Source organism: Callorhinchus milii, unplaced genomic scaffold (assembly GCF_018977255.1).
Source record: "Callorhinchus milii isolate IMCB2004 unplaced genomic scaffold, IMCB_Cmil_1.0 Scaffold7, whole genome shotgun sequence".
Lineage (NCBI taxonomy): Eukaryota > Metazoa > Chordata > Chondrichthyes > Chimaeriformes > Callorhinchidae > Callorhinchus > Callorhinchus milii.
This window is the reverse complement of record NW_024704748.1, coordinates 20,691,733-20,705,824: the sequence shown is the minus strand read 5'-3', so window position 1 is coordinate 20,705,824 and position 14,092 is coordinate 20,691,733. Positions and strand designations below refer to the sequence as shown.

General features: G+C 36.1%; 1 protein-coding gene across 1 annotated transcript in view; it reads right to left on the bottom strand.

Annotated features, from left to right (window-relative positions):
* Nucleotides 1–308: 308 nt before the first annotated feature.
* The window catches only part of dntt (deoxynucleotidyltransferase, terminal), a 62,209-nt gene continuing 48,425 nt past the window's right edge, over nucleotides 309–14,092 (bottom strand). The window contains exons 10-11 of the mRNA XM_042336659.1: nucleotides 13,455–13,538; nucleotides 309–395 (exon numbers count right to left, since the gene is read on the bottom strand). Coding sequence (XP_042192593.1) covers nucleotides 309–395; nucleotides 13,455–13,538 — 171 coding nt within the window. The remainder of the gene's footprint in view (nucleotides 396–13,454; nucleotides 13,539–14,092) is intronic.

Below are 14,092 nucleotides of genomic sequence, written 5' to 3'. Positions count from 1 at the left end.
AATCCACAAAAGTGAGTTGTTCAGGTACACCCCTAAGATACTAAAATTCCCCTCATTAGTAAAGTTACCTAGCATAGCGACATGCATTATACACAACAAAATTGGTTGACTTTACAAACCAGTTGAATTTCACCATATGGATGTCAGTAAAGACATTTCAATCCAACTAGCAAAACCTAATGCCTGGAAATTTGTATTGTATGAAATTTAAAATTATTTTAGGTCACTGAAGGTATTATTTTATATGTGTCCCTAACAAAATGTATGGAGTGAAATCCAATGAAATATGTACTTGACACATATGTAATTTATGCATTTCGTTCCCATGGTTCAATGTATTCCAAGCCCAGATGAGCAAAGATTTCTTCCTCAGTCTTAGCTGTAAGAAATACCTTCTGTAAAAAAAACAAAGAGTTCACTTTAGTGAATAATCAAATTTTAGAGACATGGTGTGCTAAACATACAGTTTATATATCAGTTTTTTTCTTAATACTGGTATAAGTGGAAAATTATTTTCTGTAAAGACAATAGCAGTATATATTTAGTTTACATGGAGGTTCATTTAAATTCTTCAAGCCTCTGTTAACAATATGATGCAAACATCAATTCTGTTTCCAAATTGTTACAGCAGAAGTGTGTAGGAAATTTGTCTTATTTCGACAATGGTCAAATTAAACATAAAAATACCGTAGAATCATTTTAGTAATATATACAGTGCAGTAAATAACCTGGTTTATCACATCAATAAATAAAAATACTCTTTTGCCAGGCTTACGCAATGTAACAGAGATTTAGAACATTTGATTCAGAGGGAAAAGTACATTTTATAATCTACTTGATTGTTATATATAGACAATATATACAGTTTTAATACGTACAATACAATGCAATACAATACAATATATTAGTGCACTGCACTTAATAACATGACAAGTATTTTCTTTTATAAAGTCTGGATTTAATATTTTATAGGAGAGAGAAATCTAAATAGTTTTAAAATAAAATGTTTCCAGTATTGTTCACCGAGCTAGTAACCATTTTTATCTTTGGCTTGACCATAAACCTAAACAAAATATTTTAAAATCAAGCTGATTTTAAGATTTTGTATGGAATAAAAATTAATTTCCATGACTTTTATTTGAATTTTCAGTTTTATTAACATTCTTCACATTGAGTTATGGAGCTGGAGCCTTACCCCTTCTTTATGGACTCTATGAAGAAAATCCCATGAATCTGATTCAACTTCAAGCAGATTTTCCCGATGTTACACACTCAGTTCTGGCAAGAAGTGAAAGGAACTCACATGGTCAATTGGAAGGCATTGAAGCAGCCTCCACACCTTCCTATCCTAATTGTAGTTTATTTTAGAATCCAATTTAAATATTTCAGTGCACTTTAATGAATGGGAAATTTGTTACATTTTAATTACTTTGCACCACACAGATATAGCAATCTATGGCCATGAAGACAGGCAACTAGTTTGCTCCCAGACTCCAATCAAAGCGAATAAGTGAGGTGCTCTGTCACTTGATAAGAACATAAGAAATATAAGAAATGCTAGACAAAAAAAAAACAATGTCCCTCTAGTTCGCCTACCACCTTCCTGGCAATCGCATGTACATATGTTCTAAACTACCTATGTACTATATCCCATAATATTATTTCACTGAGCTAGTGAAAACTATCTAAGCTGTTTGAAAGAATCAATACTTCCTGCTTCAACTGTCTCCCTAAGGAGCCTGTTCCACAGGTTCATTATTCGCTCACAGAAATGCTGTTTGCGTAAATTCATTCTGAATTTACCCGCCCCCCTTCAATCGCAGGCTGTGTTCTCTGGTTTTATATTTCTTGACAAGTTGAAACAGCCTGTCATGATCTACATTGTCTTGCCCCTTTAGAACCTTAAAGACAGCAATCATGTCAGCCCTCAATCTTCTCTTCTCCAGCAAGAACATGCCCAATTTACTTAGTCGCTCCTCATAGTCCAGTCCTTCCATTCCATCAATCATCTTGGTTGCCCTCCTCTGTATCTTCTCGATGTTTCCAATATCCCTTTTGTACTGCGCAGACCAGAACTGTACACAGTACTCTAAGTATGGTCTCACCAATGATTTATACATTAGAAGGATTACCCCACTATTTTGGCCTGCTATTGATCTTTTGATACAATAGATCTCTGATCTTATGTTTTAAAAAGTTTTTAAACACAATTCATCAAAGTGAAATGTAGAGAATAACATTAATTTCAAATATCAAATGTTAATACACAATACATAGGATAACAGTGTTTATTTACTCAGTGTCTCAGTTTCCATATTGAGTTTCACCTACATCCCTACATACCAAATTCTTAGTTTTAAACACCAGACTTTACTAATACTACATATAAACTATGAATATTGAGTTTATCTGGCAAAGCTACATTAGTTGCAATCTATTACCATTATCATCCCTGGAAATATGTTTATGCCTCAAGTCTAGAGCCTTCTAGTTTTCTTTCCTCTTTACAGCAACAACAAAATTACATTTATAGAGCGCCTTTCACGTCGGGAGGACGTTCCAAGGCGCTGGACAGTCAGCGATCAGGACTTTATTGATATTAATCATAATTCATTATGCTACCACCTTTTCATGATGGGGAAACTAATGGGACAATACAGATTTAATGATGGCAGTACTGCAGGATCCTTTATTTCATGCTTAAAGGGAGAGCAGATAATGAACAACCTGCCTCCTTTTTCATTCTGCCAGGCTACTTCTTTTTATTCTAGTCTTTGTGCACCTAAAATAGAAACACATTATCCATCAATCAATTTTAATAAATGCAGCACGGTCTACCTCACCATCATTACGCTCCAACAGTGAGTTACACCCCATCTCAAAATCAGCTAATCTTTTGTATTTTTCAGCGCTTGAAATAATTACATTTGTGGTTTGAAACATTATTATTAACGCTACTTAACAAAAGCAGCTGCAAAATGTGATCTGTAGCTTTTTGTGTACATCCTGTTTGTCATATGCAGCCATGATCAATACCTATAATAAAAACGTAAAACGTGCCAATTGATGTTTTGCCAGTGAACACATTAGCATTTTTCCAGTGTTTCTATTGTGGTAATTGAAACTTGTATTGATGCCATTCGTCTACTATAATAATAGCTTTGCAAATGTTACAGTACCTAAGAAATGTTTTTTAATCTCAGATTGTACTGTCAATTTATTGTAATGTATTCCATACACTGTACCTCCTACAACACTATTTATATATCACTGGATGCTCTGAAAAATGTTCTGTGGATCCTCTCTAATCAACAATGCTTTATTCAATGGGGATTCAAAATTAATTGCAACCTTATTCAAATGTTACACCAGAAAATGCCCTTAAGTATTTAGAATGCCGTCTATATTTGTACAAACAATGACATTTTCTGGTTGTGCGATATTCTGCAAATGGTATGAACATGAAACTAAAACAGTTCATTGAAGACTTCAGATAGCACACAAAGGAAACTTCAAATGCACCTTCATGACAGCTTGAAACTGTCAACCATCAGAAGAACTGTGTTTAAAGATCTGCCAGGATAGGGTTAATCACATGTTACAATTTTATAGAATATCTGCAAAATTGAGACAAAGGATAAGCAGTTGGATAAGCAATCTGAGATGTCTGGTGTGAATGGTGCTATATAAATGCAAGTTGTTGTTGGATAGATGTCAACTAATTAACATCCCAAAACAAGTCCAACCCGTAATGAGGACAGAGCTTTTCTCGTTAATCAGTGACTCGCATTCACCACGCACAACTCAGGAGCAATCAGCACTCTGGAACACTTCTGTACAAGTGTAGTGAGTGTTCAACTCTACCTGGGAGTGAGAAATGCACAGAGAGATGGTTGTTATAGGAAATGGGGAAATCAACTGCAAACCTCACCATATGGTCTCTCGCTCTGTCATTCTTCTCTCTGTCTTTTCCAGTGAAAACAAGCTGCCTTTTCTCCTGAGTCCCACTTCATAATTTAACGCAGCAGCAGTGCCAGCACTGTCAAAAATAGCTGATACTCTGAACACACAAAAAGACAGTTTTACTTGTGCATGCACACAGGCAACAATTGACACATGAGCAGCTGCGCCTTTTGTGGGTGCTGGGGGCAATTATGATCAGCAGTTACATGATGATGAGTGAATAAATATGACTGTGTACAGCATAACATCTGCATCTAAACAGCTTCTCTTCTGCACTTCCCTATTTTCATCCTCGCCTACCCCGCTATAGCCCCGATAATTGTCCATGATCTCTCCAAAGGAACTCAATCATCTCTCCAAAGTTTTTTTCAAGAGCACTCATCATCAGCTGTTACCTGATAGCCTCCACTGCTCCTAGTTGGATCTATTCTCCATATTATGCACAGTAAAAGTGCAAATATTGAGCTTGATCCTTTGAAGGCAAAGAGATTAAGAATCTTTTCGTTGTGGACATAGATGAAAGCTTCTAAAACTATTCTGAAAGACTGTGCTTAAAAGTGCATTTTCTTGTATTTTGATTGGATCTTTTTGGAAGTTAAACATCCCAGCCGTGGTGTAACTAAGCATATATTTATTCATTCAGTGAAACAGCTATGTCTAATAGACATATCTTCCACCTATCTTATCAAAGAATTCTATTAGAAATCGCCACATAGTAACCCCCCCAGTGTCATTTTATGTCAATTTTTCCTAACACTTCCAATGTAATATTATTAAATGATGTGGCATGATTTGAAGTAACAAATCATCTAAAAATGTTCACTTTTATTTATTTGGTTACTTTTTCAGCCATTAAAAAATATAAAATCCAATCGAACAGATTTATATTTGTGACTTTTGCTGTGAAACTCAATGCACTGCTTAGACCAATCATACCAATATTTGAAGGTTACGCATATATATATATATATATATATATAAGATCTATGTTATACTTCAGATTTTACAATACATCAAAGTAAAAACCAGGTCAATTTTTTAAGCAATGTCTCCCCGAGTCATAGAATTCAAAAATCCAATAGTTTTCCAGGATTTATTCTCCCCAGGATCCATTTTTCAGATGTCTCAAAATGGCTTTGTTTAAAATCTGAAAAGATTAATTCTGATTCTGCACATCAAAATCTCAAATCTACAGTCATCCCTTTTTGCATTTCTACATTCCTGATATCCTTTTTTATATTTCAATCAGTGCTATTCAATGGTTCACCATTCATTAGCTAGAATATCAACATATTTATATTAAAAAAGATTCTACGTAGTGTTAGATCTGCAGTGGTTCCTGCTTTCGTGGAATTGGTATATTTAATGGGATTGGAAATGAGGTACATAGCATTCCAGGCCAAATGTTGCTCCAGACATGCAAAATGGTACTGAGTGCTAGGACAATTTTATATGAAAAAAATTATCAAAATAAGTGATCTGTGATACAGAACTTAATTTAAAGATCAAATACTTTAGTAGCAGGCAGAAGTTGGAAACTTTTGAGGAGACCACACGCCAACTGTGTTATAAACATTGTCATTGCATGAAAATACCTTAAATTGGTTTTATTATTTCTGTGTAATTGTTGGTGTCCTATCAGTTGTGGAAATAAAGGAATCATTCTCTCCTATAAGGAATCCTGTGGATCTGGGAAAGCTGGATCTGAGAAAGCAGGAACCACCACTGATAGGTGTGTAACCCTGCCTTCCATTGGTGATGATGAGCATCTCCTTAATTATAACCATAGCAAACATCCTATGGATTTAGCAAAATCCTGGCTGTAGGGTTTTGCACAAAAAGAGAATGCAAGTTGGGAAGTCTCAAGAGAAACCTTTGAGAAACAACTTCACACTTAAAAACTAATGTCACATTTTATCATAAATCTTAAAAAGACTTGTGTGAAATTGCCTGTAGTTTTTGTTTTCCTACCAACAACAACAACAACAACAAGATTCCATTTATAAAGCGCCTTTCACGTCAGGAGGACGTCCCAAGGCGCTGCACAGTTGGGTCATGACCCGAGCAGGGGGGAAATGGTCAGGGTGAGGGGAGGGGAGGGAGCGAGGAGGGGGAAGAGAGGACATAGGACTGAACTGAAAGTGGAGGCATTACCATAAGTGCATTACTATAGTATGCGACTACATCATAGACTAGCTGGTGGGATTTAAGTTAATGTAAGTAGATGATTGTACACAGGATGACCAACAGAGACTTACATGATCAAACCTAATAAGGCTCCCTTATACCTACTAATGTTTTATAAATCATTATAAATTATTATAATCATTTCTTCTACAATGACTTCATTATTGTGCTGGACTATTTATAGGACTGATGAATTAACAAGGAGCATTTCACTTTACAATTAATCCATAAATATTAAATAAATCCCTGTTTCCTTTTGATAATGGAAGTAATAGGGCCAGTACAAATAAAGCATATATTAAAAATAGTCTGATGGTGACAAATAATCAAAGTAACAATACTTTTACAATTGCAATTTTATAACAGTTAAATTTAATATCACTAAATCGTGTCTACACAGTATATAGGTTTGCCTCCTAAAGAAGCTTCCAGTTCTTTGGATACAATCTTGTTAAGGTGGTGTCCAATAACATTGCCAGACACATAAAAATCTTTAATAATAGCATTGCAGTGATATAGAAACCCAAGAAACAGTCATAGCTGCAAAATGTTTAAACACTCACTTCACAGAACAATGTTCGATCTAAAAATAGGAAGAAATAAGTATACTTTCCTTGCCAATGTTTTTTGTATACAAATATAACAGTGTGAGCTTTAAATAGTTTTAATTTTATTTAACCACTCAAGTTGTAGATTTGAAATACATCTTATCACATCTTCAACACGTCTCAAAGCGCTTCATAGAATATACTCTAAAGTGTAGTGACAGTGTATTTTGTGGGTAAGTGAGGCAGCCAATTGCACACAGCAGTGTCTCACAAACAGTCATGGATTGAGTGACCTAATTATTATTTTATAAAACAAATAAAAAAATGTATTATTCCCCCAGAAAGCGATCCACCAATCGACGAACAACAGGGTTTCTACTTCTAGGTAAACAGAGGAAGAATACTTGAAGCAACATACTGATGTTGTTGAGATGTCTCAATGATGTGATAAAGCACTCTATCAAATGTAAGGATTAAGGATTATTATCACTCTTCACACAGAAACACTCTTTTTATTTTGTTTTTTTCATAGTACAGTTGAAAAGGAGTAGACGTAGTTTGCTTTTCCAAATCCTCACAAGTACCTTTTCTCACTATATATTTCTCTGTCTGCAATGTTATAAATGCTGCTCTTAATTTTTCCTATTCCTATTCCATCATTCTGAAATTGTCCACCTCTTGTCTGTCCTGCTAGTATCTATGTTACTCAGATAGTTTGTGTAAGTTTAATTATAAATAAATATTTTAAAATCACAAGCTATCAAGTGCAGAGATAAAAAGAGAAAATTCAGGTTGTTGCCAGGCAAAACCCATTTTGTCCTCCATGAATGGACTGCAATGGAAATAAAGTAGAATTTTTTGAGTATTACCGCAGGAGTCAATACGAAAGATCCAGAATGACATACTCTCTGTTTCACTACTGAACAGATGAAATTTCAGTGACTGCCCCTAAGCATTTTACATTCATTTTGTAATGCCATTAGAACTGCAATGGTTTGAAAGGGAAAGTATTCTGTAAAAAGAAAATGTGAAGCAAATTTTGAAAAATTTATATAAATTTCCAAATATCTGGTTGTTCTGCATTGCATTCCACACTGTGGAAAAGAGTCTGGTGGAGCATTTCCTCCCGCGGGACGTCCTCCTGATGTGAAAGGCGCGATTCAAATGTAATTTTGTATTGTGTATTGTTATCCCCTGCTACAGGTGGAGGTGAGGCATGATGCACCCAAAGACCAAACAGGTGACCCAAGCCTGCAAAGTGATACATTACTACAGATATCCTGGAGCACATTCTTGAGCACAAGGATATTATCAAAGGCATTGGCAGACTGGGAGCTACTATAGATGGGGTATCCCCATGCTATTTGGTAATGGAGCCGAAAGGGATACACGAGTAGGAGATGCCCCAAATAAAAGGCAGCAAAATAAATTGGTGCGGTAAGGAAAACTTGCCTTTTAAACTGCCATGTCAAATAGGAGGGGCAGTTGGAAGTCAGCCAGAAAGTAAAGGTAAGGAAAGAATTTGCATTGCAGTCCACTCATTGAGAACACAATGGGTTTTGCTTAGCAACAGCTTCAGCAGCCAAGGAGAAAATGGAAGCAGGGAGAGATGCTCAAGTAGTGAATGCCTCTTAGGTCCTAGAATGCATTGTGCAGTCGGTTACTAAAGGCTGGTGGAAGTGAGGTCCCCAGTCAGCATGCATTGGACAAAGAGAGTAGGGCCTCGAGAAACAGTGAAAACTTGCCAAGGTTAGGCTTCAGACAACTATGGACCAGATGACATTGGTCCATGGACTGCCAGGGCCACCTAAACATCAAGGTGGAGGTCAGGAGGGTCTTAGCAGATGGTGTGGATAATAGGGATCATAAATGATCTTAACCTAGACATGGGCATTCTGAAGATCTGGGGTTTTCCGGTGGGGCCTGTTCTGCACTGTGGACTTGGAGGCAGACCATATGGGGTAGGGATCCTGAGAGACATGGTATATCATGTAAATGGTATTGCATTTTATAACCTTCAAAGTAAACTGTAAGGATAAAAGCTAGTTTTACTTTGCATAACCAATGCATACACAGTGGACCACTTTTAAATGCTGTTTTAGAGAGTAATACATAAATTGTGTCATAAAGTGTGCCATGTTATAAATTGGGTATTTTTATGGGTTATCTATTAGTGAGAAGCTATAAACAATGCACTTTATGATAGGGGTCATTGTAAATCAATGTCATGGGTCTCTCTTGGTTGATCAAAAATTAAAAACCTACATTTGGTAAGTGTTCTGAGACATTATTCCTAATCGGAGGGTGTTATTATTAATGCAAGTTGTTGTTGTGCGTAAATTTCTAATTACTCTTTTGAGTACATAATCCAGTTTGGAGATGTCCTGAGCAAAACAAATTTGCTTCATGAAAAGCTAATGTGCCTTTCTTCAATATGCAGGTTCTTGTTGAAAATGCTATACTATTGCACAATAAAGGAGCAAATTTCCCATTAACTGTATCATGGTTATAATTTGATATTAGTAGAACATGTGCAATAGCCAAGTTTCCTAACCGCTATAAAATACTGAATTCATCTATTCCTAGTTACTGTTTCATAATAAATCTCAGCTAACACATTATGTGTTAGTCATAAGAGTACATGTCTCCCTGAAATGTCATTATTGCACTGTGTAATTTCAATGTCAAGTAATAGCAGAAGCATTATCCATTAAATCAATGTCCTGAGGCACAAAGCCCACGTACAAGTATTACAAGAAAAGCTACAGATCGTGTAATGAAACTTTCTGTAATATTTCTAAGCATAAATAAATCCGTGGTTTGTTAAATATATAAATCAACTCTCCTGGGGCTCCTGAGCAGTTTGAGATTGTACATTTTATCACAGCTTGAGAGTGTCATGAGTCAAAAATGCTGTTTATATTTATAAACAAATAATTTTGAAAATAATACATTAAACAGTTTGCAATGTAACCTGGGATACTATTACTTTCCTGATGCATTTGAATAAATAACTAAGCATCCAACACTAAAACGTGACTAGTTATTTTAGTTCTGTGAGCTCCCTCACCAGTTTTGTATTTGTAATATTCTTTTTAAGGTTTAACAAGATGAAATATGAAAATAGAATCTTTACTCAATCCTCCAATAGTGGGAATAGAGCCATCTCAGAGGGGATATTTTAGAGGTGTGTAAGAAATTAATTAGAAATCTTAAGAATTAAAAATGTGTCTGATATTTTATGCTTCATAATCAACTTTAAAAATATAAACCAATATCGGATTACATAACAATGATATTAAAGATTAAAGTTTTGACCACTCTTCATTGGAAGGTGATGCTGAAGAATATAATAATACAGCCCATTCACTCTATGATACAGACAGAAAGAATCTGAAGTCAACTTATGTCTTAGCAGGAACAAATAAAACGTGAACAGTTTGTTCTGTTTTTCTTGTGGCTCTGTATTCAACATCATTATAAAAGAAGGTGCCAATGTATGGCAGGATAAAGGAAACACAAACAAAAGTAGTATTTTGTCTTTAATGAAACTGTAACTGTGTCAGGCATTTCTGCCATTTTGCCAATGTATTCAATATTCATTGCAGTCAATGCAAAGTATTTCTATTTATAATAATAATAAATAATAATAATCCTTGCATTTGGTATAGCGCTTTTCACGTCTTCTAGACGTCCCAAACAGCTTCACAGAATATACTGTAAAATTAATTGACTGTATATTTGTGGGCGAACACGGCAGCCAATTGCGCACAGCAGTGTCCCACAAATAGTCGTAGATTGAAAATGACCAATTTATTATTGTTTTTTGTTTTGGAGGGATTATTATTAGGCGTGTGGAGTAAGGAAACTTGCCCAAGATTTCGCCCTGCCTGGAATTGAACTCAGGTTTCTCGCTTGCTGCACTGAGCTACAGGACTCCCTCAGTGGTGTGTATTCATTCATCATATAGATACTGCCAGAATGGTACAATCATACCAGACATTAACAAGCTTATCTTTGCAAAGAAGATAAATTTGGAGTAAAAAAGGACAAACACCAGGAAGTATTTCTTTACCCAGTTTCTATTTTCTATTTAATGTTTTCCGGAAGGTTGGTTGAGGCCAAGATACTGGACTTGTTTAATGTTGATGCAGTTTGATGCTGCGATGGGAAGATGGGAAGGTAGGTATTCTGGAAGAATCAGAACAAATAGCTGAAGTGTCCTCTTCATACCAACCAACCTTGTGATCCTGTGTATTTCCCAAGAAAAGTAGCACTGAATTTTTTTGGGGGCAACTCCAAAAAGGCATTTTCAGATTAGCCTGTTTCTTGCTGTTCCAAGAACAGGATAATTTCAGATAAGGAAATGTGTTTACTTTTCATTACAGGTTGCAAGAGGAGGCAAGCTTCCCCAAAACCCCCAAGTGACTTTCCATTCTCCACAATTTTTTTTTTGGGGGGGGGGGTTGAGGTGGGGCTTGATTAACCGAGAGGTAAAAGGATAGTTTGTAAGTTTTTTTTAAAGGTTCAGAGTAATGAATAGTGCAGTGTTTTAGAACATTGCTTTTTTACCTCTGGGATCTGAGCTCAAATGAAGTCTAGATTGATGAGATGAAAGTCTCTATCTAACAGTTGTTAAGGTCCCTAAGATAAATGAGTTTGGACAGTCTCAACTCAGTTCCCAGTGGGCTGAAGCAGAAAGCACAAAACTGCCCATAATTCAGCACTAATTGGCATGAGTTGGGCAATCTCACACAGAGAAGTGAAAAGCATGACTGGTGTGGGAAATACGAATGCAATGCAAGTGCAGTAAGTAATGCCCTCTTGAGTTTTAAATTAAGGCATGTTGTAAAGTCCAGTGTAGCGACAACGTCAAATTATGTGTTAACCTAGTTTATATATGGTGATGACTAAATTGTGTCACTGGGTGAAAAGACAACATAAAAGTCCATCCCCCAATGCTACCATTCATCACCTTAAAATGCATTTTTTTCCACAAATAAAAATGTACTTTTGACTCTGAACTGTTCAAAACCTAGTTCCAGTAAGGTTCCGTATCCTAGATTTTGACCTTTGTGACTTACGAACAGATGGCTTGGAATTCCTCTTGCCAAAACTGTAGCAAGTTTGTCGATGTGTGCTTATGTGCTTATTATGATTTGAACCTATTCAAAATTGTGGTCATGTTTAAGGTATCTGCCATCCATCTCTAAAATATTCTTTATGCCCTGGTGTCAAGCACTGCAGGATGCTACCCCGTGTGAAGGGCACTGTATAAATGCTATTGTTGGTGTTTGTCTTAAGGTTCCCTAAACTTCAACCAGTAGAGTACTTTCCCATACTATTCACAGTTTGAAATAACAAGCTAAGTATAATTGTTTACTTGTTGGAATCTTAATTTGGGAAATCCTACATTGTGAGAAATGTATACAGTTTCTACAAAGATCGGGGATCAAATGTATTCTGGACTTGTTTTTATGGCCAGTTTTGCTCATATGGTCATTTATGAAATTATTTTTTCATTACGTGTAGAATTTTTCCATCTATTCATGGTTGCTGCTTTTGAATTTCCTCTTGGGAGCTGAGTTATTTATACTCTCAGTACAGCAGCACGATAAAAATAATAACCACAACCACATACTCTCAAATATTCATAAAGTTAACAGTTTTCCTCTGCTGAACAAACCATCGTACAGATGGACTACATACATACACACGCACACATATTAATGATGACATGGGATATTCACGGAGGCACATTATGAAAGAGAAAAATGTAGAAATTACAATTAATATGAGTGGGAAGTGCTAGCGTTCAAATTAGATTTATCTGTAATTAAACACTGACCAACCTTAATGCAGAAGATAGTGCCACTATAGAGATCACATTGCAGTAATACCATACCATCAATCATTCTTTTATATAAAAAAGGAAAGAATTTTCAGATATACTTTATTATCCCAATGGAGAAATACTTCTGAACATCCTTTGTGCCTCTGTGAGACATAAATCCTGTTGGAGGAAATGGTCTTTAATCTTGTACTTTGTGTGGCTTTTCCTCTCTATTGCTCTTACATAATTGTGGCTCCCAAAAGTGCTCTGGAAATCTGCTTAAATGATCTGAAGAATGCTTAGTTGACCGCACTGGCCTCTATTCTGTTCCATCTAAGAAAACAAGTGCCCCGTGACTGAAGTTAGCATTGCCCTTGGTGCCCCCAAAGAGCTCATTTATCAAGTGTTAACCTTGATGCATCACCCTTTGCTATTCTTTACTTTGACTGATTACGCTGCATGATAAAAACTTACCGTGTTGTGTTCTGCATCTCAACAAACCTTATTTCTATAAAATAATATCTGTACACCATGCTAAAACGATCAGTTCAGTGTTCAGCAACAATAATGAAAGTGAAAAGGATGTTGGTGTGGAGTAGCTAAAGACAGCACAGGTCACAAGAATTATACTGAGCTTGTACAGGGCACTGGTTTATTTCTACTTGGAGAATTGCATAGCATTCTGGTCAATGAAATACAATAAGGGCAAGTTGGCAATGGAGGGGATACAATGAAGTGTATTAAGATTGATAGATGTTATCTGGGTTAGGAGGAGAGCCTATAGAAACTGGGTATGTTCACAGAAAAGAAGAGGGAGCTGAGCGATATTACTGGATATTCAAGATCACCAAAGGTGTAGAGAAACAGAACCTAAAACAACATGCTTAACGAGGTGAAAAAGTCTAAAGAAAAGGGACATGTACCTTGGTTTTATCGTACAAAACATGATTGTCCAGGTTCATACGTTTCTCATGGTATGAAAATCTTCTCAGGTCACGTTCAAAGTGCTACATAAATGATAAGATACAAAAAAGTCATTATTACTTCCTATTACTGTCACTAATGCCAGGCATCAAAGAAAATGGTGCTCTTTAAGAAGTAGTTATGAACGTTTTTCTGCTACTGTTTCAATGTATTATAACAGTAAGACATTTCCGTATGTGATGAGTTCAGAAGTAAATGCCTCCACTCCCCTTGAAGGGAGACTCAGAAAGGATTAATCTATCTTAGCCTCTCATATTGAGCACCAGGTGGCCATCAAAGGAGAACCTTTGTTCTCAGGCAGCACATGGTGAGTTCCATGTGGTGATCAAAGAAGAGAAGTAAAACTAAAACAAAATGCAAGAATAGAGCAGAATGCTTTCCTGTAAAAGATTTTCAAGCAGTATTTTTTTCAAGATAAAGAATCTAGCAAATTGTTTTATCGGGTACAGGTGGGAGGCAAACATTAAAAGCAATATATTATTTTTTTACAATCCTGCAACCCTACCATCTTGGAAGCTCTGTCTACTCAGCGAACATCAACCTGCTTCACGTCTCTTGCCCAATCCCCCCACCATCA